Source organism: Athene cunicularia (genome assembly GCF_003259725.1).
Source record: "Athene cunicularia isolate RWA chromosome 1 unlocalized genomic scaffold, athCun1 chr1_part2, whole genome shotgun sequence".
Taxonomy (NCBI): domain Eukaryota; kingdom Metazoa; phylum Chordata; class Aves; order Strigiformes; family Strigidae; genus Athene; species Athene cunicularia.
In genome coordinates this window covers 22,401,388-22,428,822 of record NW_020799092.1, presented here as the reverse complement: position 1 = coordinate 22,428,822, position 27,435 = coordinate 22,401,388, and the positions used below count along the sequence as shown (strand labels likewise).

The 27,435-nt window shown below is 42.1% G+C and overlaps 1 protein-coding gene across 1 annotated transcript; it reads left to right on the top strand.

The window, feature by feature from the left end:
- Positions 1 to 1,280: 1,280 nt before the first annotated feature.
- Positions 1,281 to 26,177, top strand: LOC113488842 (putative DBH-like monooxygenase protein 2). The gene is made up of 14 exons (XM_026864209.1): positions 1,281 to 1,400; positions 7,377 to 7,589; positions 10,400 to 10,546; positions 12,146 to 12,307; positions 13,407 to 13,490; positions 14,646 to 14,813; positions 15,694 to 15,803; positions 16,633 to 16,792; positions 18,523 to 18,614; positions 23,304 to 23,400; positions 23,604 to 23,663; positions 24,664 to 24,794; positions 25,072 to 25,186; positions 25,935 to 26,177. The coding sequence occupies exons 1-14, from the start codon at positions 1,281 to 1,283 to the stop codon at positions 26,175 to 26,177; spliced, it is 1,902 nt and encodes a 633-aa protein (XP_026720010.1).
- Positions 26,178 to 27,435: the final 1,258 nt, after the last annotated feature.

The following is a 27,435-nucleotide window of genomic DNA, read 5'->3' as shown; positions in this document are numbered from 1 at the left end:
TTCCTCTGCAGAAACAAGTAGATCCATCAGATACAGGTAGCATCCTTGTCTGTGCTGTAAGAGGACAACCTTCAAAAGGTTGAGAATAATTCTGAGTCCTGCTCTGCTTGAGCCACAGACTGGTAATGACACAGACTCACAGACAAAAGCGACACACTGAGTGATCATTTTACTAAACTGAAAAGCCCAAACCATGCATCACATTTTGTTTCTGTATGATGTAGTGTCATTTTCTAGCCACGTTTGCCAAGAAAACGAGGTGGCTGCTTTATTAAGAGATATTAGCTGAGGTAGGCAGAGGAACAGTGTTCTCAAAAGTATTTGCTTCTGTATGCTGCAGTTGACAGAGGAGTGAGACTCTATTAGTGCTACCCGTGAGGGAAAGGCAGGAGAATATGGTGATGGTTAGTTCTGCTGGCCCACAGAGCAGCAGGAGAGTGCTGGCTGCCCAGGGAGCACACACATGTTTCTGCATCACTGGAAGGATATGCTGCCCCTTGACCAGGAGCTGGGCCAAGTAAAAACCATTAGGGAATGTGGGACATAGAAAGAGCTGGGCATTTTACAGTGGAGATAACTGATTCGGGGTGTAAGGCTAGAAGGAGCATCATGGTATGGAGAAGTGCTGGGCAATTTTGTCATTGTATTGAAGAGAAGTTGCAGGCACCAGCACTGTTGCAACAGTGGGTATTTACAGGACATCGGACACAAATCTTTAGGAAATCCAGTTGTGAGAACACAAAGGCTCAGTGAACAAGCTGTTATACCTCTTCTGTATTTGAAACCTCATTAAGAAGATGTTGTCTGAAAAAAATAATGACAATGAACACTCCTAGCCCTGCTGCCTTTATGGAATAGAATACATTTTGGAATAATTGCACTTCACTACCCCTCCTCGGAGGCTGCCTAAGTATAATTGCTGTAAATTAAATGCACAGTCATTGCCAGAGCAGAGACCAGACCATGGGGATCCTAAATCTAAGCCACCAAGTCTTTCTCATGCTGGATCCTGAAGTTAGTTCTTTCATTCAGAGTTAATAAAGATATCACCTGCAACCACCCTGAAACATCACAATCCCAATTCCCATAACGCAGAGGTGCAGCTGGTCGAGAGGCGATGCCTGAACACTGGCTTTGGATCCTTCACTAATGTTTCAATGCCATCTAGTGTCACGACAGGTTGCCTGTATTCAATTTTTGAATACATTGGTAATGGCTCTTCTTTAATGCCTCCCCCCGCAAAAAGAGTAATAAGTCCACCAAATACATCTCATCGAACAATGTGTGACAGTGGTGAGGTCCCTGTTCATATTCAGATTGTTGTAGCTCTACCTGTGAACGGAGTGCTTCAGGGTGATACCCCAACCCAAATAACAGAAGAAGTCCCCTATGTTATAAGGGTAGCGATGAGCCATGAGAGTGCAACAATATGTCTGTACCACACTGAGAAAAAGAAATAGAAACATAGAATGGTTTGGGCTGGAAGGGACCTTCAAGGGGCATCTAATTCCAACCCCCCTGCCATGGGCAGGGACACCTCCCACTAGATGAGGTTGCTCAAAGCCCCATCCAACCCGGCCTTGAGCACCTCCAGGGAGAGAGCAAAGAGTGAGCAAAGGGTTCAGCATCTACTTCACTGAATCAATGCAGCTGAGAAGCTCTCAGAAAAAAAAAAAAAAAAAAAAAAGTACGAGAAATCTAAAGCAGAGGTTTTGCAGCTTGCTCCCCTGCCCTTGATTTGATTTCACAATGCACAATGTACATATAACTCACTGTGACTCCTGTAACATCTGTGTAAATAAGCAGGGATCACCTACCCTGGGCAAGGTGCTAACCAGGAATATAAATTCTTTGTAATGCTGGCTTTTATTTTTTTATCACACTTTTAATGTTTGTCCAACTGGACAGACTAAAGCCATTTGAATTTTTCAGTCTGCAGAGAGGTTTGACAGAGAAATGGAAAGATTGGTCACATTATTTCCAGATTATTTTTTTTTAAAGCAGAGTTGTCATAGTAAAATCATTGGTAGGCTCAATGAATTGAATTACAGTAATTAGCAATAGGGAAAATCTAGGAAGGTTTAAGCTCTTATAATTAAATTTTTCCCAGTTGTCAGCTCTGTGACCTTGTGCTCCAAGGATATTACTTGCATGTTGTGAGAACTAATCACTTGTTTAACAGTTCTGAATAGACAAAGCACTGAGAAATATTTCCAGTGAAACACCCAGTCTTCTCTTTTACTTGATTGGAGCTTCTTTGTATCAACACCAATATCCACATGGCACTGCACCGTATAGAATGGACATAATGCAAATTATACACAGGGATCTAAATTGCATAATTAAAAAAAAAAAAAAAGGGGCATTACAGGTATTCTTTATCATTTAATCACATTGAAAACTGATAGTTCTTCAAATCAGAAAGGTTGGCCATTGACTGGATTGTTGCTTCTGCTAGGAAAAAAAAAAAAAAGGAATAATGATCATGACATTTTCTAGTGGGATTCTGTGTGTTTGTATAGGAGGTGGTTGGGTTCCTGGTTCCTGGGGCATGCAGCTGGGACACTTTTCATTCTCACCATTCCATGCTTATTTCCAGACAACACACTGCTCAAACAACCTCTCATGATCCTCCTGCTAGAAATAAATCTGTGGTTTTGCTACCTGCCCAGGTCTGAGACCTCCACAAGTAGAGACCCTCCTTGTTTCTCCTGGTCTGCAGTGCAAGAGTTTACCAGCAAGCACAAATTTCTGTGGCTGTAAGTGTGCATGTGCCCTCCTATTGGTTATGTGAGACAGCAAATGCCAGTTTGTCAGCTTGGGAACTGGTCATCTTTGACCCTCTATCCTTCCCAGTGTTCTTAGCTTTCAAATTACAAGTCCAACACCAAAATTACTATGTAGACACTGTATAGCTTATATCTGTTCCAAAAGGCCTTGATCCATAACCTACAATGCCCCTGACTTCAACAGTACTTTTGTCACCCCTATAAATCTTCGGAAGGGAAAGGAGGTAAAAGTACTACAGTCTTAGAATTCCACCTTCCCTAAATATCCCTCACAAGCTCTTGTACTGTCTCTTTCCTTCCTGGCCCAGGAATTACTTTATATGAAGTAATTTGGAAATTACTTCATATAAAGAGAATGATCTCTGCTCTATCCTTGGATTTTGTTCAGGGCATCCAAGATGTTCAAGCTGTGAAGAAAGAGAGGGCTTTCACATCTGCAGTAGGATAACTGAAGGAACGGGAGTATCTGTGCAACACTGCAATGGAAAAACAAGCCAATAGCACTGAAAGAGCTGAGAAATTATGATAAGCAAAGGTGAAGTCCTTTCACAAGACACCTGATGAAAAAAATCTCCCCTATGCCAGCACCATTTCTTGAGGTTGGCATGCTTTACTCAGTGAGGAGCCTGTCTCCTCTGCTTCTTGCTATGGGCTCCCTGTATGATTTGGTAGAATTAGTCCTGCAGATGTGTGGCAAAAGGTAAGTCAGCTTGGCACCCTCTTTCCCAAAGACTACAGTTTTTTGAAACCTAGAGGATCTGGGATGGATCCAAACATGGAAAAGGAGGGCTGTCAAAGGCGTGCAGCAGTGTGTGGTGCTGAATGCAAGGATATTTTTAGCTTGGTTGCCAAATGTTCAAGTTATCACTCTGTTAGAGTATCTGTCTGGGTATCAGTCTCCAGTAATTTTTAAACCTGCTGTTTAATTTTACTCCAAATAGTGAGTATAATATAATAACATATCATACAATGTCTTAGAGGGGAGTATCACCCATCCCAGTATGATTTGGTGCCGTGCACCATATTGCAGAGCATATCAATCTGAACTGCAGCAGCTCGTAGTGCGATATAATCCAACGTAATAATGAAAGCAGTCCTGCATTGCCTTCTAGAGGACACAGCCACTGGGAAGGTTGGATACAGGGAAGGACAAGAAATAGCTGTCATACTTGAAACCTGAACTGCTGAGAATCGGGTAACAAAGTCAATAAATTCTCTAATGTGGCCTTGCTTCTTCTCTTTCCAGCAGAGAAGCTAATACACCACTAATCTGCACACTCACACCGTACCAATATGCCTTGTTCAGAGATTAGGAAATGCTATAATTATCACAAGCACTATAATAAGTTCTATCAAGGAAACTTTGTTCTGGGCATGAGACACAAGAGTTGAGCTGCCTGCACTTATTCTAGACTTGAAAACCTTGATTTCCCCCACTGACACTCCTCCTTCTTGCCAGTGCTTACAACCCATTCATTTTTACCCAGGGCATTCCCTTTGCGACTGTACTTTCACATGCCTTTCATTAACATCCTCCTTTTATGCTCCCTTGGGTAATACAGCGAAGCATTACCAGTGCCAAAATAGTGAATATTCTGTTGACTGTGTATTGACTTGTGATACAGGATTCAGATTCAAGCCTTGCTCCAAATGCTACAACACAAGGTCCAGAAGCTGGGTATCAACCTACCAAATGTCCTTTCTTATTAGCTCATTTGGGAAGTTGTTTCTTTTTCTCTTTTTTTTTTTTTTCAGTCCCTAATTCCACTTGGAACTGAAAGCTTTTCCTGACAAACTCTTGGCAGTGTGGTATGTCTATGTGAAAAGCTGTGGTTTCAGTCAGTCCACATTTTCTGAGAAAAATATTTCATCTGAAAAATAAGTGACCAATGATGCTGCTGTTAGTATTGTTCCCTTTACTGTCTAACAGGCAGTGGTCTTCTCACCATTTTGCTCTAAACCAAAATGTAGCATATTTCCCTTATTTTCATATTTCACCCCCAATAAACAAATGCAAAAATAAGTAGATTTTACTCTTAGTCTGAACATAGCTGCAGAGCAGTGGCGCTTAACACCTTGATAAAAGGAAGGATGAAGTCAGAAAATGCTAATTTAGACCATTTTAAACAGCAATATTTAATTTTGCTCCTATCACCCATCAGAAGTGTCGACATTATTAGAGGCAGAGTTCTTTAACTATCCTTACACGTGAAGACTGGCAGAAGTAGTTGTTTATAAAATGCTGCCTTTCTCCCTCATTAATCCCTAATTTTGAGAAGATATAAATCTGTTGTCCAGACCTTTTATTGTCACCACAGATATGAATCTCTTGTCTTAACATATTCATAAACGGTGATTTTAGACAGCTTAGTGACTGAAGATTCTTTCCACATTTCCATAACGAGACTGTGACATTTTTTTTAAATTGAGTATTTTGTTAAAAATTGACCTAAAATAACAAGCTAAGGTGTTAAGTAACCTCAACAGAAAGTCAGATATTATGAAATGAAATAATGACATTGCTTCAACTGGTTATAACAGGAATCCCATGCTTCCTACCCTGCAACAGGGAGTTGCTGAGCTGGGGAGACATGGGCGTTGGAGTTGGACTGTGTGTCGGGGACGTGTGTGCTGCCAGCAAAATGTTTCAGCAGTGGAGCCTTCAGGGTCATTTCAAAAGAGTACTGGGCATAACATTTCCATTCTTCATCTCCTGAGTTTGTTGTACATCATCATAATCGCCAACGAGAAAACTCAGTGAAACATCACCGCTTTCCTCTCTTCTCTCTCTATGTCTCTGTCTGCTGCCTCAGGCAGATCCTCAGAGGTGTCATTTTACCCCGTGGTTCTGACTCTCTTTCTTTTCACACTTAGCTTCTGTATGAGCACTTAGGGTTTTTTTAAAGGAAGCAGTTTTTATCTTCTTTCCTCTACTCGGGTCATCTATAATTTTATAATCTTCTTTGGCATGTTGCTCACTGCCAATCTGTGCTATCTTCCTGTTCTTGAATATCTCTCCCACGCCCCTCAGCAGCGACATGCAACCACCACATCCTGCTCCATCAAAGAAACCATGCAATTCTAATCTTTATCACATAGCTAAACCATCCATCCTTGTAATCCTGGGATAAGCATGTCTTCCAAGAGTGTCTCAATTGCATCCCCTAATCTCACACTCCTTTCCATGTGAGAAAGGGATTTTCTGCTTGGAAGAGTGGAGAGCTAGCAACGGTGAAAATTTCTCACACCAGCAGCTCTGCAAAGCATCCCAATGCAACCATGCAGTTTCCCTTCCCTTTTTCCCTCCCCACTTCATCATTAACTTTGTCTTTAATTCTCCCCACAGAAGGGCTGATGTCCCTCAGTTTTCATATCCTTGTGCTGTCCTAGCCTTGAAATACTCACCATATCCCTTAGGCATGCCTAGTGCCCCTGGAACAGTGTCTTGCGACTGTCTGGAGCAGGGAAAATTTAAAATGTTGACACTGTATTACATAATTCACAAATGAAACCACAAATATACCTGTTGTCTACAGCAGTATTGTCAACAACATAACCTGGGATTCAATCAATCTGTATGAAGTTTGGTCTGTTTAAACCCTGTCCCTGTAGACCAGATTAGATATCTCTCCTTCTCTGTTACTCATCTGTTCTGCAAGCACTTGTCTCAGCAGATTAATACAAATGGGCTTTTCTAAGCTTTCCTAGTGAGTAAATAGGAATAAACTACCACGTTCTTCAAAATCCACAGACCCAGGCTATGTTTTGTAGTGGATTATGCAACTGGGCAAATTGGAGATGAGATGCACAAGGCACGTCCTGGCAGAACTGGTTGGAAACCTGATGAGACTCTCTGCTTTTCATGTCATTATGCTGAAAGGTTTTAGGCAAGACAAAAGGTTATGCCCTTTTCTCCTTCCACTCACTTCCACCAAGGTATAGAGCAAAGGCATTTTTCTTATTCTACTATTCCACTACAGTCCAGATTGCTACCACAGGAGGCCTTTTTATGTGCCACAGCAGCTTCCTCTGATAAACCATGGCACTAAGACTCAGCTGCCCATTTCCAACACATTTACCAATAATCTTCACATCAGACAATAGGCTGGTATAGTCAGGGTTCATTTCAGCATTTGCAATAGAAAGGCAAGTTAGTCAGAAGAGCCTCTTTTCCTTGGTGAGAAGTGCCAGCATCCACCCCCCTGAGGAGTACTGTGTCGGAGGCAAACGCTGTTGCTGTTTTTGGTTGTGTACTACAAAGCAGCTATTAAAAATATTTTAAGATGTGTATGTGATGGCCTGGTATGGTTTCACTGAGGCAGGGTGCCAGGACATATTATGCAAAGTGTTGATCTTTCCTACCATGTTAAATTGGATCTAGAACAGCCAGTTTCCACTCCTCCTTTCTGGCAACAGGCCCAGCCTCATGCACTTCCATATAAACTGGGCCCCTCGTAGCAGAATAGCTGCCCAAGGTATCAGCAAGACTCAGAAACTGCAGTGGTCCTGCTGATGATGGCAGTTCTCTTCTCAAGAATCAAGAGTACGCTCTTCCTCTTGTTCCTCCCGTGTTTTTGTTCTGGTCAGCCTGCACCTCCACCGCTGCGTTTCTCCGTCTTCCTGGATCCTTCAAACATGGTCTACCTCCGCTGGGACCATGACGGACAGGAGCTGATGATGTTTGAGCTGCAGGTTCTTACAACTGGATGGGTGGCATTTGGATTCAGCCCTCATGGAGAGTTGCCTGGATCTGACATTGTGATAGGAGGTGTCTTCCCAAATGGCAGCACCTACTTCTCTGTAAGTTGAAAAGACTTCCTCTGCATCCCCCTTTGCCAAACGTCATGCTCCATGTATATTGACTTGAAAGCATATGGGCTCAACTGGCTAAAGATAGATGTCCGATGCCATTTGAGGTTGTTTAAGCGAATAAACTGATCCCGTCAGCAAGTCAAAACCACAGCCCTCAGAACCATTAGACATGTCTGAAGCAATGAAGTTAGAAGGGGCTGCTAAGAGTGTAACTTCTGATTCATCCAGACCAGAGGTCAGCTCAGACAGCAGTCAGATGTGAAATTCCCATGTTTTCCCTCACTGAAGATCTTCAAAGGTTACTTTACTTGGTTTCCTCTGTAGTAAGTGGAGATGTGTTCACCTCCAAAGGTTGCTTCTTCCTGACAGTCTTAAATGTCTCCCTTAGGAATAGGATAGGACATCCTTGGGACTTGCTGTTTTTTCCATTGTCTGTAAAGGCAACCACTAAGGATAGACGCCTGATGCTAAAACAACTGGAGTTCAGAGGAACAAAATGCCACTGAGGGTGTTAAATAAAAAAGATGGATGGTTTGGTTTTGGTTTTGTTTTAATCATGAAACAGGCGGTTTAATGTTATCCAGAGAGAGAAAGAAAGGGTGCTTGCATTCATGAAGCGTTTGCCAGTGGTTTCGTTTTGTTCGGCTGTTTTCAGTTCCCTTTTCACACCACAGTAAGATGTGTTTCACATGAAATATGTCTTGGTGCTTGTCTAAAAAGGCTGAACTTTGGAGGGGGTGAGGCAGCTAACCTTGCTCATGGTCGTTAGTTGGTTGCAAAATTATTCTTGTAATACCCAGTTTTGAAATCTTGTGATTGTGACACAGACAGGGAAGTTTTGTCTATGACTGATTACAGGGGAAAAAAAAAAATGTTCAATTTAGAAGAAATATTTGTTATTTGTTTCTGAATATTTTTTTTAAGTGTTTTGGGGTAAAATCAAACCATTCAATTTCTCCTAAAAGAACATCCCGAAAGGAAAAATTGAAGTGTTCAGTTTCAAAAATATTTAAAATTTTCAATGTTTTTCTGCATTGGCAGCTGGAAGTATTTCTTTATATTAGAAAATATAAATTACCACAAAAGTTTCAGGTTTTTTTCAACTGTTTTACAGATCAGAAAATATCTCCCGACTATTCAGGTCTGGAGATGTTCCAGTAAACGAGCACATTAATGACTACAAAAATCCACATTTGCTCAGAGGTTGTGAAGCACATCCACTGAACCCCTGGAACAGACAGTTTGAAAGAAAAATATGCTAGCTACTGTAAATGGAGTTTAAGTGGGGTTTTCCCATTTCATTCTTCCTTCTAACCCTCTCTCTCAGCTTTGGTTTTTGTTTTAACTATCTTCTTCACTACAACCATAGCAAAATCATTACCTGAGTAATGTCCAATGGGTAAAAGACTAGCCAAAAAGGCTTGTTTTCACAGAAGTGGGGGGGTTTTCCAGCTGTTTACTGCCTTCCTCTTTCATATTTAATTTTAAATATTTTATTTATTTCAAAGTAGCTCCTTTGCAGATTACTTATCTTTGAATTTGCATCTTTTAATAAAAGAGTACAATGGATTTTCAGAACAGTAGAAAATCAAAAGCTGTATTTTCAAACTGTGTCTCTGTAAATTGAGCATTTGATTTAGAGAAAAATTGATTAGAGTATTCTGAAAGTACAAACGCATAGGTATATTCAAGAAGAAAGACTATTAGAGGACATACTGGGAAATTTAGCAAAAGCTATAAGCAGATTTCAAAATATTGACTTAAAGAAACAGACATGGGATGAAAAAAATACGAGGAAGGATTTCACATAAAAATATTCTTCCTCGATCAGACTGTTGTCTGGTAAATTCTTTCTCTTCTCTTTTATCCCTCCAAAGTTGAGTACTGTAGGAAAACTTTTCAATGTAGCACTTAACAGCTGTACATTAGGGAGACATTTGCCTCATTATTTTCAGATTTCAGGTTTCTCTTGGAGAGATTTTCATCCCATCCGCAGCCACCGCCTTCTCATTTTTGGTCAGTTAAACTCATTTGCCACAAAAATATGATGTGCGATCTCAGTCAGTCAACCTGGACCCTTGCTCCTTTTTATCCTTCCTTCCTTCCTTTCCACAGCTGTGTGTACAGTCCCACCTTTTCACCTCGTATTTTCATACCAGCAGTTATTGTGGTCCGTTCTGTTCCCAGTGAGATTTCTACAGGAACTAGATATTTAGTTGCTTTTCAAACTCTGCCTCATGTTTCTGTGCCCTTTTACCAACTAATAATTGCATCTGATGACCTCAGTAGTGCGTTGTCTGTCTTTTCCACTACGCCTGTGCTGCTAAAGCCATTGGTTAGCTTGTAGTTTCTAGGAGAGCTTAGCATCCACAACCAGGCCCAGGCTGCAGGTGGTATGGAAAACCTGAGTTCAAGTAGAAACTTCAGCATGCCTAAAATATTTTATTTTTGAACTACCTCTGTTTTTCAATTGGGCTTATTTTACTTCCCACTCTGTGTGGTTGAGCCAGATGTGCTACAGTGCCCCAGTGTGCAACAGTTCACTCACTCAGAGAGGACCCTTTAGTTTCCATCCTACCCAGGCCAACCTGACTGCTTTTTCCTTGAACAGCTCTATATAGCAGGGGCTCTGGGTGTGAGTTCTTTTCAATTGGCTTGTGGAAATCACCAGTGAAAGCAGAGGAGCTTTAGGAGAATGAAATGCTTTGATAATTACTCGGGTCACACTAGCAGTACTTGGAAACAGGATTTCTTGGAGTGTAAGAAACCCTTCTCTATTGCTTTGACCACTGTTCCAGGATTGTCATGTGGAAGACGAGACAACGCTTGAGGAAGATGAGAGCCAGGACTACCAGCTGCTGTCAGTGACAGAGAATAAGACCTCCACCACCGTGCTGTTCAAACGCCACCTCCGGACATGCGACCCCAATGACCTGGATATCACAGTAAGAAAGGGGGTTGCTCAAGCATCATCCCAAACAAACCTGCTCTCGTGTCTCACAGTATTCCCGGATCCCCAGATCAGATCTGAGAATGACTTTTTTTTCTCACAATAGTACAAAACCAAGAATATAAATAAACATATGGAACTACATACAGCCATATTTATAGCACCTATTTTAGGGGCACTATTTTGATGTAATTGATGTTTTCTTATAATGTTTTCCATCAAAGAATTGGGAAGATAAATATCTCAACATTTTCTCAAGCTTGGACACAGCTCTTGAAGATCCTGCTCATTTCTCACTTCTCTCTTGTTTGCCACATATATATATATAAAAAAAAAAACCCTTATGTGGGAGATAAATTTTTTATTTGCCGAATATAAGGCAGTATTTTGGTAACAATTGTGTTTATCAAATTCAGAATGTTCCAATAATCTCAGTCATTCTTTCTTGGAAGTGCTTCATATTGGCATTGACTATCATTAAAATCTTACTCAACCCAAATTGGTATTTTAAGTCAGAGATTTTTCAAAAATATGCTCTGCCAAGGTTCACAACCATTCAAATGCACACAGCTTTGGAATTCTGCATATATAGACACTGTCTACACCACTTCATCTCTGCTTGAGGGACCTCTGGGTAAATCAGCATTATCCAAGGCTTAGCCCACTCAAAAATGTTTGTCTGGAATTAGGTGTACACTCACCATTTTTCGGCAGTTCAAATACATGACTGGTTAAACGTCTCTGTAGTCATAAACCTTAATGACCTTTACTAATTGAAAGAAATATAACCTCATTCTGAATGGGAAGAACCTACAGACTTCCATGGCTGCTGCTGTCCTTACGTGATGGGCAGATGCGGGTGGGTTATTGAGCACATTCGTGCTCGACAGTAGCTGCTAATGGGGAATCAGGGGCCCACAGTTTTGTTAGCTTTTCATGGAAGTCCTTTAGTAATTCTTTGTAAAAATTGCCCAAAGCACATTAACAGTATATACAGATAAATGAACTGCAGGTGCTTGCTCTAGGATATGCAAGATCTGAAAATCTGATTTTAGCACCACTGTACAGCTGCCACAGCTAGAACAAGCATCCATACACTCAGTATCTGAACATTTAAAGACAGTGATGCAGGTTCTGAAATCTTTATCAAATCCCTCACAGCCTTTTTTTTTCAGCTTCCTTTCATTTCACATACCAACACTTTAAATCCGTAAGTGCTTTAATAACACGTGTGAAATAACAGTGTGTCTTTTCTAGCCAGCACCTTCTCCTTGGGGAAAAAAAAAAAAAACAAACAAACAAAAACAAAAACACAAACAACCCATTATGTCTCTGTCTGGACGAGACCAATCTTGTGTGCTATACCGCTTACTTTCTGTTGTGTGTTCAGACGTGTTGTCTGAGTGCCTGGGTATGTACCAAATATGCACAGCTGTGTTATTTTAGGTGACTTCTGGTTGCACATGGTGAGTATGTGGATTGTGTTTTAATACGTGTGCAGTGGTATAAGGCATGTGATGCAGGGTGGATACATGTGGGTGTGGTTGATGGGGAGGAATGAAGGTGGCTTTCCAATGGAACGTTCCCATTGCAGATGGACACAGCACGCCTCATTGCTGCATTTGGCACAGATGACACAGTCCAATTCTTTAAAGGCCAAAGATTTTCCAAATCTCTTTTCTTGATGAGGAACAGAGGCCCATCTGAGTCAACTGACCCCAAAATATTCTTCACCTATGACCTGAGGCTGGATAATGTAAGTATTGGACAAGAACTTTACTTGGCGTTTTATAAATTTCTTCTTCTGCCTTTCTTTGCAGAGTTGATCATACCCATGCTGGAAGTTTGGATTGCAGAGGTCAAAGATGGATGTGACTGATTCTGGAAACATGCAAATAGAGCTAGAAAGAGTAGAAATGAAGTGGGAATGGAAGGCTTGCTGTGTGGAGAGTAAAGGGCTTAATTGTTAGGGAAATGCTGTGAGGTGTTGTCTGTTCCCTTGACTAGAGTTTAGGGAGCCGAACACAGAGTGTGGTGCTACTGAACAGCAATATAATTATTAACTCAGGCATATATGTATACAGGTCTATTGTCCCATCCATACAGACTTGTATAAAAGCTTCTGAATATATTTGTTTCCTGTCTTAGTTCTGTGGGAACTACACAAATCAGAGAGAAGAGAAATAATGGGAATATATTAAAATGTTCCGTGGCAAATCTGGCTAAGAGCTCAAAAAATGCAATACACGCTACTGTGTGCGCTGCCTCCAGTATCAGCTCATGCAGCATCTCAGTGTCAGATATAAGGATTTACCAGGAGAGCTGCAGCCCCCCCGTTAGCATCACCTCCTGGTACATGTGCCGTGCTTGTCAAACGGAGTTCAAAATACCAGCTCAGTGTGGCATTGCATTAACACCTTCCTTCTTTAAACGGCATCAGCCCACACAGACAGCACTCACTCAAGACGGAGCAGAATCTGCTGATCAGCGTGGGCAACATTCCATAGAAAAGAGGGGCACTATTTTTATGTAAAGATTTATGGGATTAGTGCTATCATGTGTTGTGCTTGTGACTCCAGAAAGCCAACAATTAAAAATGTTGATTGAAATGGATGGATGTTTCCTACACTTGGTTGGTGTTACAACAGGCAAATTAGTAATGCAATTCCCTTTCGGGGAAAAAACAAAACAAGACAAAACAAACCACCACCACCCCCCCAAAAAAAAAACAAAAAACAAAAAACAAACCCAACAAAACAACAAAAAACCCCCAAACAACCACAAAACAACCCCCTGTGCACATTATCGAGTTGCCAGGGGAACCTTCAGGTGACCCGTGTGTGTTTCTTTTCCAGTTTGCTGTTCCAGCTGAAGAAACCAAGTATGCCTGTACCTTTATCCCTCTGCCCATGGTCAAGCAGAAACACCATATCTACAAGGTAAACTTGCAGGCTGCCTAACTGGGGAAAACAATCATGCACACAAGTCTGTCTTTTACGGCGTTTTAGTATAAATTTGGGAGCATTCCATCTGTCCTTCACTGTCACTGGGATGAGCCAGCTGGCTTGTGTGGAGATAAGCTCTGTCTTGTTTTTAGCCTTGGAAGTACCTTTGTCTTTATGTACATCACACCTGAAGAGTTCTTGCTACAGGTCTGATGTCTCAGTGTAGTGAGCTCAGGGCATGTTGCCTGTTGGTATCTTTGGAGAGCAAAGGGATCCTCCAGACTTTTCTATATTGAATGGACTTTTGATTTGTCCTTAGAATTGCCAAGAATATTTGTATAAAAGGCAAAATTAACATTTTTGCCGTTCTGTTTTCAATAATGAATATGCAAAAAATGAAGAGCAAAGAAAAGAAACAGGAATTTTCCAAGGCAAGCCAGGCTTACTTCTCAAATTAAGATAACTTTGCTTCAAGGTCAAGCAACTGTTCTTAGTTTTGTGGGTTTTGAAAGTTTAAGAACAGGTGTTCCACTGCAATGGCATAGGCAAAATTTCATAAGGAAGACTTCACATGGGCTGAAAAAAATAATTTAACAAGTTAATCCTACAGAAAAAACTCAGGAGTTTTAGTCACTCCTTGTGGTAACATCCAGATTTTAAAGCCTGATCTCATCAGTGCTGTTAAAAAGTTCAGTGATTAATGAACAGATACAGGTTATTTGCAGGGTTTATTTTAGACTATCGTGATTATAGTGCTTTTGGCACAACTGATGAAGCAGTGAATTATAGTGAACCTGAGATCAAGGTCTCTTATCTTGCTTTGCAGTCAAGAAAATGGTGTATGAGGTAAACCGTTTACATTTCTAGTCTGAAACAACTCTGCCCAGCATTAACAGGTCAAATAGACACCGGTGTGATTCTGATTAAGTGGAGATGCTTTACAGGAAGACGCAAATCCTTTCTGGAAAATGGACTCTACTGGATGCATATTGAAATGAGTAGATAAACCAGTTTATCATCCATTTTGCAAATCAGATTACATTTGTTTGCTTAAGATATGGCTAACTGCTTTTTCTGGTTGCCTGTGAAATAAATATTTTAGGGTTGACAGTAATATTTTCCTTTTTTAACTCTTTCTCTTGGCTACAGTTTGACCCTGTAATTACACCCCACAAAACAACCTTGGTTCATCATATTCTGGTTTATGCCTGTGGCAATGCCAGCGTGCTACCCAATGGCATAGATGATTGCTATGGAGCCAATCCAGATTTTGCCCTGTGCTCTCAGGTGATTGTGGGCTGGGCTGTTGGAGGAGAGGTGAGTCTGCAGGGCCCATTCCCTTCCCCATTACTGCTTATGAACAATAGTACCCTTGTTGTCAGCTTGCCCAGTAAGATCCCACAGTCCTGCAGGGCCAAGTAAACTGGGGAAGTTTCTTCATACTGTCCCCACTCAACTAATTCTGCTGCATCAGGTGATGCTGCTGATTCATATGTAAATATGAAGCCTGCATTAAACAAGTATTATATGTCACATTAAGGCTTTCATTCTGACCTTTTGATAATGTGGCCATTCATTTCACAAAATTTTCCTCATGCTAGTCTTGCATAACAGAAAGAGGTATATCTACTTTCTGCTTTTTTTGTGTACTGACTCTGCCTTTTTTTCAGCAGCTTAAAATTAAAAGTTCAGTGAAATTGGTGTTCTGACTGAGTGACCTAGTTAGAAGTCAGTGCTGCACAAATTTAACATCTATCTTGTGCTTTTCAGAGCGAAATGTATTGTATATTTCTATAGTATGCATGCACATGGGGATGAGATAAGCTTTGGACAAAACCCTTATGTGAATTTTATTCAATTTTGTATTATGCAGTGCCAATACTGATATGAAATTTGCTGCAAGACTCTACATATGCTATAAAAATTTCCTATTAAATATAGTATAACAATAAAAATTTATCAAAAATTATAAATCAAAAATAAATATTGAAAATTCTACCTTGTTCTGATTTAGAAGGAAAATGAATGGAATTGGCAGAATTTCCCAAAACATTCTGATTGCTAATGTCTAAATAAATATTCAGAAACGCAAGAAAATAAAAACTTTGGTTTTGTAAGTTTTCAATCAAGAAACAACAGAGAAGAGTTGAAAACTAACCTCATATAAGTTTATTCCTCCTCTTCCTCTTTCCACAAGTCTTATCAATTTCCAGATGAAGCTGCGGTTTCCATAGGGACACCTTGGGACCCTCAGTACATCCGACTAGAAATCCATTACAGCAATTTTGACTTGTTACCAGGTGGGTAATGCTGGGCAGTTGTCTGACAAAGAACAGCCTCAGGATGGAAGCCTCAGACCTCACCTACAAGCGTTAGAATCAAGCTTCGGGATGAAACACTTCCATACGTTGCTCAGTACAACCTTCAGGACAGTAAGAAGAATTTGGACTGGGCTCCCATTCAGGAAGAACTTTAACTTTAGAAACATTGATAGTTATATCTGTTCAGATTGACATGTTTTACCATCTAATATGTTGAGCACATCTTCCTGCTATGATGCTAGTGAGTGTTAGGGGACATGTGGGTATCACAGGAAAAAGGAGCAAAGTGAGAAGGGACAGAGTGGTTGTGGGAGAAAAAGATGTACCAAGAGTCAGATAAGGTCCTGAGAGCCTAATAATACCACCTCAGGCTTCCACCAGGACCCCCAGCACTCAATCCCTATGGCAGGTGATGAAGAATGTCACCACCACAGCACTGTTCTAGCTACTAAGAGGAAAAATTAGCTCTATCCCAGACAAAACCAGGACAGTTATCATTTTACAGAAGGGGAAACAAAAGTTATTTAGAGTGATTTTATGGGAATCAATTGAGACTATAAGCAGGGATGGATCAAGATGCACAAGGAGTGAAGATCTGTGCAACCATGAACCGTGCATGACTTCGAGGCTGTACGTTACAGTGGACCACACTACTGGGGGTAGGGTGGAGGTCTTAGGCCTTCCTGTTAATCTGTGCCCGCTCCCAAACTGTGATTGGGAAAGGGACACTATATGTGTTGTTGCTTCATTGTTGTTGCTTCATGTTTCTGACATCACTGCTGAAGGAGTGGTTATTTTTCTTTTACGGGCTTGATCGACAGCTCAGGGATACGAATCTACTATACTCCGGAGCTACGGAAATATGATGTGGGGGTTCTGCAAACAGGCATCTTCCCTTTCCCTGTGCATTTCATTCCTCCCGGAGCAGAATCCTACAGATCTTACGGCCTTTGCAATACCAGCCAGTTTGATGAAGTGAGTGTGGGGAAAGTCATACAAAATCCCTCTTGATCTTTCTCACTTTGGGCTTTCATCTTGGTCTAGACATGTCCAAAAGCCCTTTGGTGCAGGGTGTTATCTTAGCCTCCATTTCTGCATGTTGCAAAATGAATGTATTTTCCAATAACAGTGCTCAGCAGATACCCAACATTTAGCTCAAGAGCATCAGCAGAGCTGTGTAAGCATGTCGGGACCACGGCTTGAGTACCCATTCACCCCATCTAAGTGAAAGGGAAACAAAACCCAAGGGTTGTAGTGACTCCCAAGAGCTCCAAGGGAGCTGGCTCCACCACATGCGAGACCTTTGTCCTGCCATAGGTGTGTCACCTGGTGCAGGAAGGCAGGTACTAGGCTGGGAGGACCTGCAGGTACCTCTAGAGCAGGGATTTAACATCCCTCAAAACACAGACAAGTGGTTGCTCACAATAATCAGCTCTGGTGGACTGTGGGATCCAGGGGATTCCCTCCAGGACTGCTAGATGTGAGGTTGCCACTTTCCCTTTTCCCAGGCCCAAGTGGTGCTGAGACCGGGGGCAAATTCCAAAGAGACAGAGACACATCCACCCCACCCAAACACACATGCCCAGAGAGCAAACTCAGCTGGCCACAAACAGATCAACACAGACAGGAGTACAGTGCACCACACAGACAGGAACAATGCCCACAGGAGCATGACGAACACAAATGACCCAAACCTCTTCCCCCTCTCTGGCTAACCAGTCTTAAAGTTCACTAGAGGAACTTGACTACATGCTCACCCACTCAGCTCTCACATGAAATCACGTGTGTGGGTCTCTGATTTCTGGTTGAGAACATAAATTCTTTCAGCATCTGTGTCCGGATCCAGGGCCCTTTTACACAGTCCCTGGCCTGGACCTTGGATCTTTCTAGCTTGAAGTTTCCTAGTGGATCATCCCACCTCAAAACCACAGGCACACACCTACACACAGAAAAGAGAGTTTAACAAAATAGTCTAGACTGTAGCAATCAGGTACCAGGGTTGGTCAAACATAGTAACCAGCAGTATGCTTAAATATAACTGGCCTCTCCTCTTCTTCTCTCCATTTTCCCATGTTTGTTTCTCTATTTCCCTAACTTTGACCTCTTCCCAAAGTGTCCGATAATAAATTTTGCACATTCCCACAATCCACTAAGGATATCCCATTCATTTTACACAGTCCCACAATCCCCCTTGAACAATGCATAGGTTTTCTCCCCCTTATGAGACTTGCAGTAATCTTGGTTTTCTTCTTTTCATCAGTTTTCAAAGATTTTCTTTGAACATTTTACGGTTTATATTTTGACAGTTCTTTTAACGTCCCATTGATCAGTGTCTTACAATTTCTGCTTTTACTCTTTCTATTATCTGCTCTATGTACCTGCATGTGTAACTAATTACCTCTCTTGCATCTTGTCTTTGTTTTTTACATAGCTGATAGCAAGATATGCTTAAACTACCCAGCATATCGCAGACTCAGACAACTATGCCAGAATACCTGAAGCCAGAAGAGCAATTTTCAGAAAGGCTCCCCAGAGCAACCTTTCAATCAGTAGTGACCTCCATAAAGGAATGGTTTTAAACATCCTTTTTAAAAGAAATGTTAAGTGACATGAGTTCCTTCAAGCTTTTGACTTGATGGGCAGCCCTAAACCATAGTGCTAGGCTCTGACTGCCAGACTCTGACCTACTTCATTTTGAACTGCAGATGAATGGGATGCTGGTTCCAGATCTGCATGTCTTTGCCTACCTGCTTCACACCCACCTGTCTGGCAGAGGAGTGAAAGCCGCTCAATACAGGTAAGAGAAGGAAACTAACAGTATTGCTGCCCATGCCACGGGATCAGTCCCTGCCTCCTGGGCTAGAGTGAATGAGGACCATAGAATCATAGAATGGTTTGGGTTGGAAGGGACCTTCAAGGACACCTTCCACTAGACCATGTTATTCAAAGCCCCATCCAACCTGGCCTTGAACCCTTCCAGGGAGGGGGCAGCCACAACTTCTCTGGGCAACCTGTGCCAGTGTCTCACCACCCTCATAGGGAATAATTTCTTCCCTATATCTACTCTTTCAGTTTAAAACCATTACCCCTTGTCCTATCAATACACTCCCTGATAAAGAGTCCCTCCCCAGCTTTCCTGTAGCCCCCTTTAAGAACTGGAAGGCTGCTCTAAGGTCTCCCCAGAGCCTTCTCTTCTCCAGGCTGAACACCCCCAACTCTCTCAGCCTGTCCTCACAGGGGGGTGCTCCAGCCCCTGATCATCTTCATGGCCTCCTCTGGACCCACTCCAACAGGTCCACGTCCTTCTGATGCTGGGGGCCCCAGAGCTGGACACAACACTGCAGGTGAGGTCTCACAAGAGCAGAGTAGAGGGGGAGAATCCCCTCACTTGAACTGCTGATCACTCTTCTTTAGATGCATCCCAGGATATGGTTGGGTTTCTGGGATGCAAGCGCATATTTCTGGGTCATGTTGATCTTGCTGTCAACCAACACCCCCAAGTCCTTCTCCAAAGGGTGCTCTTGGTCCATTCCCTGTCCAGCCGGTATTTGTGCATGGGATCACCTCGACCCATGCGCATCACCTTGCATTTGGCCTTGTTGAACTTCCTGAGGTTTGCAAGGGTCCACCTCTCCAGCCTGTCAAGATCTGAATGGTGTTCCCAGGTTACTCTCCATCTGTCTGTCAGTGCAGGAGAATCTGCAGTGTCTGAACTGTAGTACAAAGAACTAGCCCCTGAGGAAAGAAGGGTCAGCTAGGCAGAGAGTAGGAGACTGGGACTGTGTCTCCTGTTAAATAAAACATGTCCAGGCAGTGAGCTCAAGCACTGGACTGATGTTCATCCACTTTGGTCAGCTGCTACACAGTGCCCTCGCGTATCTTGGCCCTGTAACCCAGACTAACCCTGAGGCTACACAGACACAGTTCTGGGGACAGTGTGTGCCAGTTCCCATGGGCTGCATGGGCAAAACTACAGTGGGTTTGGTTTCCTCCACCATTCTCCCCCACAGGAAACTTCAGCATTTCTATGTGTTCTCTGATCACACCCCAGCCCATGAAGCATGAATTCCCAATTCCAAAATAAGAATACAGCCAACCATGGTCTGCAGCATAGCATTTGAACACTGCTTCAGCTGCTTAGAATGTAAAAGCAAAACAAAATGCAGAACTAAAATGTAATTGTTCTTTAGGCCAAAGAGGCATTACCCAGGTCTAAGTGCTTGGTAGTGTAGGTATAATGCCCATCTCCTCCTTAGGTTTCTAATTTCAGAATAACTCAACATGAGCCAAGCATCACACTTCAGACAGTTACAGGGAGGCAGACACTAGGTCGGTGCCAGTGAGCCAGAGAACAACCCACTATCCTATGACACAGCAACATGGGTGTAGCCTGAGATGTTGCAGTGATACTCTCATCTTAAAGCGCTCACTGTGACACCTCCAAGATCAAGTTCCCTGTGGGCCTATACTCTAGGGTGTGATGTGAGCTCCATCTGGAATGGGAAGGGCAAACTTTGGTGTTGTCTGGTCCTTAGATGGCTGCGCTGTCACACCAAATCCCCAGAGCCCTGCACTGTCCCCCATACTGCCTCATGCTGATGCACTCTGCAGAAACTCCCACATACTGTTGACCATGTGGGTGTGCAGGGAGCCTGAGCTGCACCGTAGGCAAGCTGTGGAAGACAGGACAGTTCCTGGCCCCCCAACACCAGTGCAAAACTGAGTTATGAGGAAGGCAGATTAGTCTGACTTCCAAGCACACATATGAAATTTCTAAGCACACATATGAAATATCATTCAGAAGATTCTAAGTTGTTCCAGAATGACACATCTGCCCTTGAAAATGGCCTTCCTCAGTTATCCTTAAACCCCAATGGCCTTCTACAGTCAAACATGGTTTAAACACCCTGGCCCTGCACCTCTCTACCCACTTCCCAGCATGCCAAGGAATGGGGACAAGTAACTAGAAGCTCCTCAAAGGCAACCTCAGAAAAGTGGAACTAACAAACACAATTGTCTGATGGGTATTTTCCCCTCTTTGGTTAGCTGTGTCTGTAAAATACCTAGCAGCCTCTGTAGCCTAACTGTGACATGGCAAAAGCAAGGACAGCTTTTTAAGAACCTTAGGAAACAAACTCGGTCTGCTTGAACTAGACTAAATAGATGGGGATTTTGTACCTTTGAATATGTCTGCTCCCCAATTATACCCGTCAGGAGTAGCACATTATAGCTGACAAATGTGCTTGTCCCTTGGGAAAGGACCAATGTAGACATCAACAAAACCTACTGGCTTCAAAGCCATCCCTCGGTTTCAATGCTAGTGATCTCCAGCCCAGACTGGCCTGACTCCATCTCATTAGCTAGCACCTTCCAAGTGCATGCTCCAAGTAGCAAGGAATGATATAATCAGGAGAGTTTTCCTTAGGCTTCAGAAAAAAAAAAAAAAAGGAAGATTCTGTCTCTTTGCTAGGAATCACTTGAGGTCAGCCTAGAGAGGACTAAGGCAACATTCAATTTACTTAGGATGAGCACATATCTGAGAAAGGACCTTTGCAAACCATGCCCTGAAGCCATCTCAAGTGCAGGCTCTAGAGCAGAAGGTCAAGTGTTTGAAACGCCTTCTGAACAGGTGATTCAGGCACTATGAGCAGCTGAGGTGACTTTTTTTTTTTTCTTTTTCCTGGGATTTCCCCTGTAACACAGGATAACTATGTTCTTAGTCACTTGTCTATTTAGTGGAGACCCCAGACTCTTTGGAGCTTGACCTTAGCAGAATATAGCAGATTGTGATCTTTGACGGCAGTTTAGAGGTAGGCCTGTCTCCTTTGTAGGTGTTAATTTCAGAATACCCCAGCACAGGCCAGAAGTCACCACAGCCAGTATAAGTGACTTAGCAAGAGTTTTTCTGTTCCAGACAATAGCAATCGTTTTTGGCTCCTGCTGTTTATGCAAGTCTCCTGGTATACACAAACCATTGTACCACATCCCCTTTCTTGGCTTGAACTTTTGTGAAGCCTGGCCTCCAAGCCAGGTTCCTCCCTCCAAACCCCATTTTGCTATAAGTGTCACTGAAATCCAGGATAAAAATAACTAAAAAATAAAAATAAAAAATAAAAATCCGGGAAAAAATAACACCAATTTGATGCCAATAAGCAGACACTTCTTTATTGACGGCCGGACATGTAGGGGCGTGCTCTCACCAACAACACGTGCCAGGCACCAGGATCACACACCTTATATAGAACTTACTCATGCATATTCATTAAGTCTTCATACATAAGCATACAACTTCCAAGAAATCATTAACATATTCTCCTCCTATTTCCGATTCTGCACAGTAAAGGTGAGAAATGTCTAGAAATGGCTCTGGGGTGTAATGGGAGTGGGTGGTCCATGAGTCGGGGGTCGCGATCTCCCCCTGCCGGAATTACCTTCTGCTTAAGGACATCGTTTTCTTGGCAGGGACCTGCAAGCTGTTACGGTCACTTCCCTCAGTTCCCATTAATCTGGACCTTGACAACTACTTGCGTTCTTCTAGTCCTATACATGTATTATAAATCAGTTTACAAACCATCTCGTGTTTTGTTACCTGGGTTCTAACCGTTCCTACTAGACAATTATAACCAGTCCCTTCGGCCTTGGCACGGGGCGGTACAGGGGATTTTAGAGTAGCGGTCGGTTGCTAGATTCAAAATACAATAAATGTAAAATGATTTTTACTAAAATATCCCTTAATTCTATACTTACATTAAAATCAAACACAATTTAATTTCAATTGATAATAAAATCAGTAACATTAGTTGCATCTGGACAGTGGTGTGAGCCTACTAGTTTGCCTGCTCAGAGCTGCCAGCAGTCTCAAAGTGGGCCTACGGCGAGCAAGCAGGGTGTGTGACAGCTGCTGTGACAACCTGGCCATGAGACCCACGAGGGTTTGTGGGCTGGGTGCCCTGGAGCACCTTGCAGGGTGCACCGTGGATGTACTCAGCAAGATCTAAGAACCTGTAACATGGATGGAGAAGCGGCGCTCAAGCTCAAGACCACTTAAAAAGCAGTATCACAAAGCACTGTAGAAATATCAAGGAAGAATTCACATGTGATAGTTCTGCATCTGCAAGGGAGGTCTAAAGAGCCTGCCAACTCTAGGGTCAGGGAGTCTTTTTGTTTAGGACAGTGTTTGTAATGCAGGTGTTGGAGTTCTTACTCCCAGACTGTCATCTGAAAGGCGAAAGTTTCCAGGCACAACAATTACTGGTAAGTAAAAAGTCCATATCTGAACTCCAGACCAAAGAGAGCTGGGTGAGAAATTTTAAACGCATGTTTGAGACTGAGTTATGGTACAAAGGAGTGTGTGAGTTATGGTACAAAGGAGATCAGGCATGAATTCTGGATTTTTCTCTGCTCTGTTTATTTCATCCAGGAATCGTTTATTCCTCACCCCTCCCTGGAAACATTATAACTTTCACCCCTTGTTTGCCCTCCCCAGAAATGGTGAGCAGCTGAGGATCATCTGTGAGGACAATAAGTATGACTTCAGACTGCAGGAGACACGGGACATGAAGGAAATCCTCATAATCAAACCGGTACGATCCTCCCCCGGGATGTAGCTGTGGGTGGGCAGGCTGGGGAGGTGGTGTCAGAGCACATCGACATATTCCGCCTTTCATTCCAGCTCAGGCTGTGGCCCATTTTTCTCACACTGTTTCCTGGTTCCGCATGTTGCAAGTGGTTGTTTTGCATGCTTTGCCTGTACCTCTCTGACAGTGTGACCTGCTGTGTTCTCTAGGGGGATGAGATCCTGGTAGAATGCAACTTTCAGACACTGGATCGGTCAGGGATTACTTTTGTAAGTTTGTTTTTTTCTATTTACAAATCTTCCATCGCTTTTAAAATTAGTTTATCACCGTTAAAATCTTTTGGTCAGACATACCTCTCTTCCCTAAGAGAACACGGCACTGGCAAAAACTTCTCACATCAGACACAACATCGCAGACGTGCTGAGTCATGTCTTGCACAGTTGCTCCATGGCTGGGCAGTAGCTCTCCAGCCAAGACCCTCCTACTATAGGCTTATAACGGATCCCAAAGCTATCTTGCATCTAATACCATACAAGCTAAGTCTTGTCCAAAACGTCAAGTGCAAGGAGCTAAACTTGCAGCTGAGCTGGTTTCCAATCATTGAACATTTTAGCTTTAGTGGACAGGCAGAAGTCAAATAGAGAAGCTGACATAATTTGGCAGCTGGATCTGATTCGGACTTCTAAAAATATAAAGACATTCTTTTTAGTTCTTCTTATTTGGACTAGACATCAGTTTTGCAGAACTTCATACATAAACAATTATTGTAATAACCTTCATAACTTATTTTGGAGCATATGCCATGCAGAGGAGTTAAATGATGTTATTGCACTTAGAAATGCGCACAAGAATCTGAGATTCAACCTAAAGAGGATTACAGAGTTTAAATTCACAGAGAGTAACACTGTAAGATTTGGTTGGGGCCATTCCAAAAGTAGAGATCAACTGAAAAATTCTGATCTGGATGTTACACTCAGTTAATTCCCTGACTGTTTTAGTTGAACTTCCCGAAATTTCACATTGGGGCATCTTGTAGATTGAAATGAAAATATGGTAGTTTTCCTAAGGAGAGAATAAGCAGAGCAACCCATTTATCAGACTCTTGTGAGGATACTTTTATTCTCTGTTTCTAACTCTTAGACAAACTTTTTTTTTTTTTTTTTTTCGCCAGACAGGATCTGCATGAGCTGTGAACAAGAGTGCTTTCCTGAGGAGAAATATCCTCCTCATATCTCAGCAGACCTCTGAGTCATCCTTGTGTCTTCACAGGGCGGGCCAAGCACCATGAATGAGATGTGTCTCACATTCCTCTTCTACTACCCTCGTAACAACATCTCCAGCTGTATGAGCTACCCTGACATTTTGTACATTGCACACGTACTCGAGCAGGAGGCCTCAGAGTGAGTCCTGAGTCAACATGCTTCTGGAATTAGCAGAGCTAAATGTAGTTATGAAGAATGGCAAACGGAAAAGATAATGAAATGTTGCTTGATAGGGAAGAAAGAGTCATGTACCTGGCTCTGTCAAGTTGAATTCCCTTGTTTCAGGAATCCATCGACTGTGACATTTTAATCTCTTCTCCTTTATCTTTTTTTTTTCCCCTTCATTTTTTTCCCCCTCCTTCCTCATCTTCTCATCATGTCTTCACCTCCCCATTGCCCTTTACTCTTTCCCCAGTGCAGTGGAAGCAATGATGGCCATGAACTTTGTTGATTGGGACAATGATACTGTCAAAACTGCAGAGAAAGCAGCCAAGGAAGCAGATCAAGTAGTCATGATTAAAGCCATTAATGTAAGTCCCCCTTCTGAGCAATTTGTGGGTGGGGAAATGGACTTGGCTCTGATGTTCCGAGAGTAAAGCACAGCTAAGAGATAGAGCCAACACATAACACCTTGGGTAACACCAGCTTTTTGTAGCTTATCCATGAGTCTATGAACTGAAATGGATTATGTGAGTCATGAAGTCCCGTCTCTGAGGCTGAAGTTGCAAGTAACTGTCCAAGATTTATCTAGTCACCATTTAGTTTTGAATTAAAAAAGCTAAAAATTCCTCTCCAAAGAGAAAAAACACTCGCGTCTTGGTAATATAACAGTGCCTGGGGGGTGATGCCGTGGCAGAGTATTTTGGACAGAATAAGCAATAAAGAGTACTAAGATCCCTCGGACAACGTCCACACAAAAGGAATTAGGATGATCCAGACAATCCACATACATGGAACAGGGCTTCCTGTATCCGGTTTATCTGACTGCATTTCAGTGCATCAGTCTGGTACCTACTCAGAGATAAATTAGGGAAAAAATCTCTTAAATTGAGAAAGGATCAAAATCCCATCTTCTTCTCCTCTCTCAGAGAGCTTCTCTGCTGTCAGAGGGGACACCCATGTCATTATTTTCTCTGAGATGGCTAATTACACATCCACACATCGAGAAAACTGACTAAAATGCATCCAAAACATGCAGTGTTATGCCAGAGTCTCGTGGCTCCCAACTTAAAAACAGGTCATGTAATTTTATATTTCCTTCTTTCCTTCCATCCCCAGGAGCTCCAAAGAAATGAGAGTGGTCTAATCCGAGACATTAGTATTCCAGAGGAGGCTGCCTGTCACAATACTGCTGGACACATGTCACTGTCAAGTCTGTCAAGGGCCACTGCAAACCTTCGTTTGACCACAGTACGCACTTCTGAGTCATCAACCACCAAAGAAACTGCTTCACTTCCCCTTCTTTCTCTCACACAGCTGGCGTTTGCCTGCCTTATCTTGGCCTCTGAGTATGGGAAGTGAGGGACAGAATACCAGAACAGATGTGCTGAGGAAGTCTCTGCAATTACCTCTAGTACCGGGGTATTCCAGATCTGATGGCCCTGAACATGAGAGGATACTTTATAATAGAAAATCGTCTCCCTTTGCAAGAAATGGGTTCAGCGGGCATTGGCATTTATTTTATTTTCATAAAAAATACTTTCTAGCATAGTTTGCACTGAATCAGAAAAGCAATGTACTACAATGCAGTAAAGACATGAATTCAGTCATCTCTTCAATAGCTGCTGCTTAATTATTAAATCCAGAGCTTTCATAGATGGACTCCTCTATGTATTTGTTCACTGTAATCATTATCTAGTCTCAAGCTCTCTACATACTCCCTCTACTTAGGTCAGTATAGAAAACTAGAGTCCTTCATTATTAAATGATATGATTGATTCTAAAATTAGTCCTGCCCTATCCATCAGTGACTGCATAACAGGGAATTTACCTGCTGATTGACAAGTAATGACGAGGTGATGACTTGGTGTTTACTGGAAAATAGACCTTATACACTGTCACATCGCAAACCTATGAAATCCAATTGTACAAAAGCTAAACCATTTGCTATTCTCTTTTCCTATACTTTCCCCCAATGTATACATGAGAATTATAAGAGGAAATCTGATTATAGTTATGTTCTTTGTCACTGTACTGACTCTTCCAAATTTAAAATTTTGTACTGAGACTTTTCAAAAATTTATCTCCTCACATTCCCCAAAGCAGGGTCTCTGCTTATTTTGACAATAATTTGTACACCAGGTAAAAACACCCTCAACTTTAACGGAAACATCACAAAACAGAGTGATTAGGAGGGCAACCAACCATGCAAAGGGAATTCCTTCCTCATTGGGATGATGAACATTTATTAGCTAGTAATTGTCTTGGCTAAAACTGAAGCATGGACAGAAAAAAAAAAAAAATTGCCTTGAAAGCAAGCTCATGAAGACAATCCATGAGATTCTAGGAGAATCATCCAGCACTCAGATCTGTGTCCCAAATAAAACACATTACTGAGATCACTGTGCTGTACTTGGTAACACGATCTTAATTCTCACTAAACATATTGCCCTTCAAATTCTTATGGGAATGTATCACATTACTTCTCACAGTGTAGCCACATCACAGAAAGGCCAGTAGTACTGAGACTTCATCCTCCCATGTATTTAATCAGGGGAATAGAATAGAATAGAATAGAATAGATAGAATAGAATAGAATAGAATAGAATAGAATAGAATA